The sequence below is a fragment of the Leucopleurus acutus genome (genome assembly GCF_964270905.1).
Source record: "Leucopleurus acutus genome assembly, chromosome: 14".
Lineage (NCBI taxonomy): Eukaryota > Metazoa > Chordata > Mammalia > Artiodactyla > Delphinidae > Leucopleurus > Leucopleurus acutus.
The window spans coordinates 61,449,935-61,457,756 of record NC_139156.1 but is presented as its reverse complement, the minus strand read 5'-3'; the positions used below and the strand labels follow the sequence as shown (position 1 = coordinate 61,457,756).

The following is a 7,822-nucleotide window of genomic DNA, read 5'->3' as shown; positions in this document are numbered from 1 at the left end:
AAAACTCCAGTGAGCTGTCACCTCACAATCGGGCAGAGCAGCCATCATCAAAAAGCCTACAAATAATAAATGCAGGAGGGGATGTGGAGAAAAAGGAACCCTCCTACCCTCTTGGTGGGCACATAAATTGGTGCAGGCACTATGGAGAAGAGTATGGAGGTTCCGTAAAAAACTAAACAGAATTACCATATGATCCAGCAATCCCACTCCTGGCCATATAGCTGGAGAAAACTCTAATTTGAAAATATACATGCACCCAAATATTTAAGCAGTACTATTTACGATAGCCAAAACTTGTAAGGAACCTTTATGTCCACTGATAGCTGTATGTATAAGGAAGATGTGATACACAAAAACACAGACACACACACACACACACACACACACACACACAATGGAATATTACTCAGCCATAAAAAAGAATTAAATAATGCCATTTGCAGCATCATGGATGGACCTAGAGGTTACTCCTTGAAATCTGACAGATACAAATATCATGATATCAATCACATATGGAATATAAAAAATAGTACAAATGAACTTATTAGAAAACAGAAACACTTACAGTAATAGAAAACATACTTATCGTTACCAAAGGGTAAAGTGGGGTAGGGATAAATTAGGAGTATGTGATTAACAGATACACACTACCATATATAAAATACATAAACAACAGGGATGTGTGTATAGCACAGTGAACTATCTTCAACATTTTGTAATAACCTTTAATGGAGAAGTATAAAAAAGATATATATACTGTATAGATGTGTGTGTATACATATGTACTCATACACATATATGTAACCAAATCACTTTGATCTACACCTGAAATTTACACAGTATGGCAAACTGGCAAATGAACTATGCTTCAAGTAAAAAATAAATAAATAAAAGAGAGATCTCCATGTGTTGGATCCCGCAGGCTGGGAAGAAGATCTAGTCGTAGGTCCCACCATGCATATAAATGTCCGGCTAACCTTTATCTTTTCAAGATGCTCCCTCGGAGGCAGAGCTGAAACGAAGCCTTCTCATTCACCCTTGTGAATCACTTTGTGTTTGTTAACTCAATTTCTTATCTTTGCATCTGGCGTTAACTTCATTCATGCTGCCTAGTAATAGTTAACTATTTTTCTAGTTATTTCCCCGAGGCAATAAGGAGCTCAAAAGGCAGGGTGCTCTGGTCCCCTTTCCCCCAAGTGGCCTGAACTCTGTCTTGCACAGAGTAGGTGACTGAGATGCCTGTTGACTCCGATTTGGATTGACTTGTGGAAAAGAAGATTCTAGAGCCTGAGGCCAAGTGAAATAGTGTTTTTATTTGAGGCATAAAAGCACATGGGTTTCTGTCACACAGGATGAGGACGGCTTTAGTTACTGGTTTCTAAGATAAGACTTTGTTTATGTTAAACACAGCTTCTCTCACAGCTTCTTGGGAAACGAATCAGAGAACAAGACGCAGCCAGGAAAGAAAGTCATTACTGTTGCTGGGAAGTTGTAAAGAAAGAGAAGAACTTATTCAAATCAATGCACATGTCACAGGGCCCCAAGGAGGACGAGCGTGGTGTGGGGAAAAACGGTCTAAGTCCCTCGTCGTGGCCGTGATGTTGGCCTCTCCTTCCAAGGCAAGGACTTGCCCCTAAATGGAAGCAGCGGGGTCAACTTGGCCCCTCTGACTGCACCAACGTCTCGGGCCTCCCCAGTTCCCTCTCTGGATCCCCAGTTCAGTCCCCCCTTTCCCCTGAAGAGCCCAGAGAGGAAGGGCGGGGTCTACGTCATGGACACTGCTACTTGCTCGATGAAGCTGGCCAGGTTTATGTCCCGCTCTGAAAGGCCCGCACACTCATGAGTGCTCAGGGTGATGTGGACCTGAAACAGAACCAGAGATTCGGGGCCAGCTGCTTCCACCGACCGCACCTAAGGGCAGGAGAGAGTCACCAGCTCCCGGGCTCAGCCACACCAAGAAGTGTAACCAGACACTAACCCCCCTCCTGGGGGCTGCCTTCCTGACGAGTCTCTAACATCAGTGCAAAACTGTCTTCTATTGCACCTCCATAAACACTGGTAACCACAGCATAGGATAAAAAAAGAAAGATCCAGATATCAAGAGCAACCTAAAGGCCAGAGACAAGACCCCAAACCAACTCCTCAACACGGTCCGTTTACAGAACATCACTTCCAGCCTTAATGCCTTTAGAAAGAGTCCAGCATAGCTCTTGGTTCACGACAGGCATTTAACGACTGTTTCCATTCATTCAGCGGACAGGCTGATCTCCTTGGTGTGCATGGATATTCTTAGTTCAAGTTTATTGCCTTTTCATTCTTCCACATCTCCAGAAAATGTCAGCCCTTTAGAGCTATTCACAGTGAATATGCCTGGTCCCCACAGCCTTTCCTTCTCTAGGATTTGCCTTCTTAATGTCTACTTAACCCACACGTTGTCTCACTAGTGTTTCAAGTTGCTTTTCTTTAATCTGTAGTGAGACTGAATATTTTCTAGGGGTGTTTATGTCGATCCTAGGAAGGAGATGAAAGGAACAGGAGCGGACAGTCGACCTATGGGTGAGGAGAGCCCACAGGCAAGTCCAAGGAAGTGGCCTTCAGAATGAGTTGGAGTTCTAGGCACGTATCACTCACCTTGTTGTACACGTTAAACCATTCAGGATGGTGGTCCAATTTCTCAGCCTGAAGAGCCACTCTTGTCATGAAGCCAAAAGCCTGTTTAATGAAGTGAGACCCAGGTTAGTGTCCTGAAGGAGAGGACTGCTGGGCCCCTTTTTATGGCCAGTGTAAGGCCCAGACGCAGGAGGATTGCCTCGCTCCCCACAAGGTGATCCTTCCAGCTTTCAGCATTCCGCCTAGCACCCTGCCACTGGTTCTGAGGCTGCAGTTTGAGGTGGTCCTTCTGCAGTAGGAAGTCTTGTTACCAGGACCACCAACAAGGTGGAAACCCCAGAGAGCTTCTGAGTCTTCGCCAATCTTTTGGTTATCTACTAAAATGTCTTCAAATGTGCATCCGCTTCCCACTTGAACTGTCTTCTCTAAGGATCGTTTCAAAAAGGTCCAGGTGTGGAGAGCCCGAGACCCATCTCCACCCTCTCCAATCCCCAAGGAGGACACGTTCCAAGTAAAATGGGTTAGCGGAGCATCTGACAGTCTTGGCTAACAGAACTTTAAGGGAAGGAGCACGTTCTGGAGCGTGACCCCGAGCAGCCCCAGTCTCAGGAAACTCTGTCCCACCCTGATGCCATACCCGATTGAAGTCTTTGAAGTGGAACTGCTTGAAGATGGCATCCCGGCCTTCCAGCTCGTTCCACCCCACGGCCCGCAGGTTTGGCAGCAGCTGGTCCCTCTCCTCAGCACTTAGCCTGTGCGCTTTGCCAGCCTAGGAGAGGGAAAACACAGAAGACCAAGGACATTCGTTTTTTTTCACAGGACGAAAGAGAGGGCTCTGGACCTTTGGGGAAATTTAGCCAGCCTCCACTGGCAGTTCTGGTGGCGCAGTCAAAGGGCAGCTGGTCTAAATCAACAGACTGGGAGGAGGGGCTCGGTCTGGTGCACTGATAGGTTCTTAGAGAACAGAGAGTCCTGAGGTGTAATGCAAATCGCTGGGGCAGAGAAACACTCCTTCCCCACCCCTGCCCCCAAAGCCTTACAGAGGGCACCCCTCCGTAAAAACCTACGTCTCTTCTGTTCACGGGGGAGCAAAGGTAAATCAAGCCCACTGTTGCTGTGTATTGAAGAGGAAACTGCGGCCTAGAGAGGGGAAATGACCTCGCTTCCTTCACCCCCCACCCTGTCAGCAAAAGCACAGGAATCCTTCTCAAGGTGGGTCCATGTGTCTGCATCCCTGGGGCTGGGCAAAGGAACCAGCACTTAAAGCATGGTCCAGGCGATCCCTAGCCACACCGCGGTCAACAACCACTGGCACTACCTCCTAGTGGGTATCCCACCACGCTCCCAGGCAGCCTCTGGTTCCCAGCTGCCAGGCCTACGTTTCTCAGTTTTCCACCTTCTTTTCTATTCTGTCAGCTTGGGAAGCTGGAGCCACAGAGCTCAGTCCCCAAAGCAGAAGTAACTTGGCCAAGGGCAAACGGCAAAGCCACTGCCTCAGCCTATTTTCCTATTGTGCAAAATGCCCTCGAGGCAGCCCAAACTGGCGTTAATTCAGGCCGTGAGTGGAACCCTCTCTTGGAGAACAGAAGAAAGCAAAGGTCAGTTCCGCCTCTAAGAAGATCCAGGTGGAGGAGCTTAAGGATTTAGGCCCCTGAAGTAGAACTACCCAAGGCAGGAAAGTGAGAGTGCTAAATTAAATCAGTTAGGTCTGGGAAGAGAATGCAAGGGAGGTTAATTTAGCTTTTATGAGGCAGCCTGCAAACTGGAAGCCAGGTGGCCTTGGGGCACTCATCTCCCCTGGCCTGATGGGTATAAAGGCCCAAGAACTTCCACTTTAGGAATCAGCCAGAGGAGCCAGGAGACACTTTAATAAACTCCATTGTTATTAAGGGAATATCACCTGCATTTTTAAAGAGAGACTTGCTGGGGCAAGTAAGCTTATGACAGGCCTTCAGGTTTGGGGCAGAACTGGAAAAACATTTCAGGGCTCTGATAACCGTTTTCTCCCTCCTGAAAGTGCGGTTTCTCTCTGGACCAATCTGGCTGGCTCTGTCTCCTCTACTGGGCTCTGGAAGGCCAGTGAGGGCAGTCGAGATCTGCATCACCGCCCAACCCCCAGACAGCTGACCCTGTCTCAGTGGCTGGTAAGCCTGGTCCGTGTATCCAGGCAACCGGGTGACCACATGGCAGCCAAGGCATCAGAACCCACCATTTAATTCTCTGGCTCTGAAAGGAGTGCGCAGGTACTAGCGGGCTCCTAGGAGGCTCCTTTTTAGAGTCTTCTGGAATCCCCTACATTTCACAGCCTAGGGCTGAACTGACAAGCCCCTGTGAAATCTGGGATCAGAGAGGGGGCAGGGGTGGTGTTTGCTTAGTAAATCACAGGTCAGGCCTGGACTCATCCTGGGCCTCTGGGAGTGTGCAGAGGGGTTACTGATTACCCACGCCCTGCGGCTTTGGGCCTCAGTGTACCTCACAATCAGCTCACCCACCACCTCCCCTGCATCTGAACCGTAGCCTTCAAGGTGCCCTCCCAGGTGGCACCGCAGTCCCGACCGCTCCTAACGCTTTGAGGCCTAACACTTCTGCTGTTTAGTAAAGCTTCCTGGGTCTAGAAGCTTCTCCGCAGGCTCACCTTCACCTCCCTAGCTGAGCACAGGGCCTGAGACTCCCAGGAAAGCTCAGCCTGGAGGGCGGGTGACCCTGAGCAGCCAGGTCCCCATTGCTGGGCAGAGGCCTCAAACTAGGAGCCAGGGGCCGGCTCTGAGGTCGGGGGACAGCACAGAGGGCTTAGCAGAAGAGCAAGCGAGAAGGGCAGTAAACAGGCAGACAGAGGGACACGCAAACTCAGTCGCCCCAATACAGGACAGAACCTCGCCACCAAGGGGAACTATTCCCTGGGCTCACTATGCCGCCCCTCCCCACCCCCGCCCAGAAAGGTCTCTAAACCCCACCCGCGGCACTGAGGCCCCGCGCGGGCTCTGGCCGGGGCTCCCGCCTAGCTGTAACCCGGACCTGCCACCGCCCCTCTCCCGGCTTCAGCTTCCCAGGGGGCACCACTCGGGGGTGGGACAGAGACCCCGACTCCCCCAGCCGGACGCGCGGCTGCTCTGCGAAGGCCTCGGAGGAACCCCCCGCCCCGTACCTCCCGGCGCCGTCCTCTGGCCTGGGCGGGGACCCAGCGCGGCCCCTGGCTCTCCTCCGCCCCTCCCGCGCGCCCCCTCCTAACCCGGTCGCCCCTACGGGTGATCCCCCCCACTCGCTCACCATGCCGGGCGCGGACGCGGGCAGCAGCTGGTGGCGGCGGAGCAGACGAGCGAGACGCCCGGCGCACTGGGAAGCCGTCGCGCGGGGCGGCGCTCGGGCCGCCCCGGGGCTGGAGCTCAGCCGGGAAGGGGCCGCCCACTGGTAATCATTAACAACAGCTGGGGCTGCTTTCCAGCACTTTCCTCCGTGCCGACGTTGCAGGGAGCTCGGGGATTAAGGACCCAGGCTCCAAACGCGGACTCCAGCAATTGCATCGCGCTCTGCCACTTACCAGCTGTGTGACCCTGGGCGCGAGATTACTTTTTCTTTTTTAAAAACACCTTACTGAGAAATTGACCCACACAGTAAACTGCACATGTTTAAAGTGTACAGTTTGATGCGTTTTGACATGTATGCATCTGTGCAACCATCGCTACGATAAAGATCAAGAACATAGTCATAACCCTTAAATTGCGTCCTCCCAACTCAAGACAACTGTTGACCTGCTTCCTCACTATAGATTAGGTTGCATTTTCTAGAATGCTATATAAATGCACATCATACAAATTATACTCTTTTTATATCTGCCTTCTTTCACTCAGCAGGATTGCCCATGTCGTTGCACATATCAATAGTTTCTTCCTTTTTATGGCTAAGTAGACGTTATTTTATAGTATTATATTGTAATGGATATGCTACAATTTGTTGGACATTTGGGTTGTTTCCAGTTTTTGACTATTACAAATAAAGCTGCTGTGAACTTTGGCATACAAGTGTTTGTATGGATATGTTTTCACTTGTCTTGCGTGAATACCTAGGAGTGGAATGGCTAGGCCACATGGCAAGTATATACTTATAACTTGTTAGAAATCTGCCAAACTGCTTCTGAAAGTGGTCAGACCATCTTACATCCCCACCAGCAGTGTATGAGACTTCCAGTTCCCTTGCACCGCGCCCCCCCCCCAGCTGCACGAATACTTGCTATGTCAGTCTTTTTAATTTTAGCCAATCTAATTGGTGCGCAGTGGTATCTCACTGTGGTTTTGAGTTTCCTAAATGACTAATGATATTAAATACCTTTTCATGTGCTTATTTGCCAATGGTCAGTCTTTGGTGAATTGCCTGTTCAAATTTCCTGCCCGTTTAAAAAAAAAAATTGAGTTTTTTGTTTTCTTACTGGGTTTTCAGAGTTCTTCATTCTGGATACAAGCACTTTATCAGATATATGATTTGCAAATATTTTGTTTGCTTTCTCACAATGTCTTTCAAAGAGCGAATGTTCTTAATTTTGATGAAATCCAACTTATCAAAAGTTTCTTTTATGAATTGGTATTTTGATGTTGTAACTAAGAAATCTTTGCCTAATCCAAGGTCACAAAGATTTTTCTCCTATGTTTTCTTCTATATTTTATAGTTTTTAGTTTTACTTTTTAGAATTTACAGTGCTTTTTTAAAGTTGGTTTTCGGAACTCTATATATCTCAACTTTAATTGCTTGGCAGTTTTAGATATTGCAAATATCTCCTCCCATTCAGCCATCTGTACACTAACTTCTTGTATGATGTCCTTTGTTGGCAGAAATCTTATATTTTGGTATAATAAGACTTATGCATTAGCTTGGCAATGCTGGTGGGTAGAGGGCAGACGAGAGTTTTCAAAGACAGAAAGGAGGATTTGGGCTCTGCTACGGTGTAGACAGCTGGAAAGAGTGTTCCACAGCAGCAATGAGAAAAGCCTGGAGATAATATACAATCATCACTTTTCTTCAGCTGGCCGGGGAGCTGAGGTCACAGGGCAACCAAGTAGTCTGAATTCCATGGGAGGCAGGATGCACCTGTGCCAGGTGTGCCTGCCAAGCGTGGGGCGGGGAGGGGAGGGGGAAGACACACAGCCTCCATAAAAGTGGGTGAGAAGAAATGAGCTGCAATGTTAACACATTGTTGGAAGCCAGGTGTGTGCTGGCATAC

General features: G+C 49.0%; 1 protein-coding gene across 1 annotated transcript; it reads right to left on the bottom strand.

Annotated features, from left to right (window-relative positions):
• Nucleotides 1–1,294: 1,294 nt before the first annotated feature.
• Nucleotides 1,295–5,969, bottom strand: PCBD1 (pterin-4 alpha-carbinolamine dehydratase 1). The gene is made up of 4 exons (XM_082855039.1): nt 5,878–5,969; nt 3,248–3,379; nt 2,632–2,712; nt 1,295–1,863 (listed from the first exon to the last, which is right to left on the bottom strand). Exons 1-4 carry the CDS (start codon nt 5,878–5,880, stop codon nt 1,765–1,767), a joined length of 315 nt encoding a protein of 104 aa, XP_082711165.1. The 5' UTR covers nt 5,881–5,969; the 3' UTR covers nt 1,295–1,764.
• Between the last annotated feature and the right edge of the window lie 1,853 nt (nt 5,970–7,822).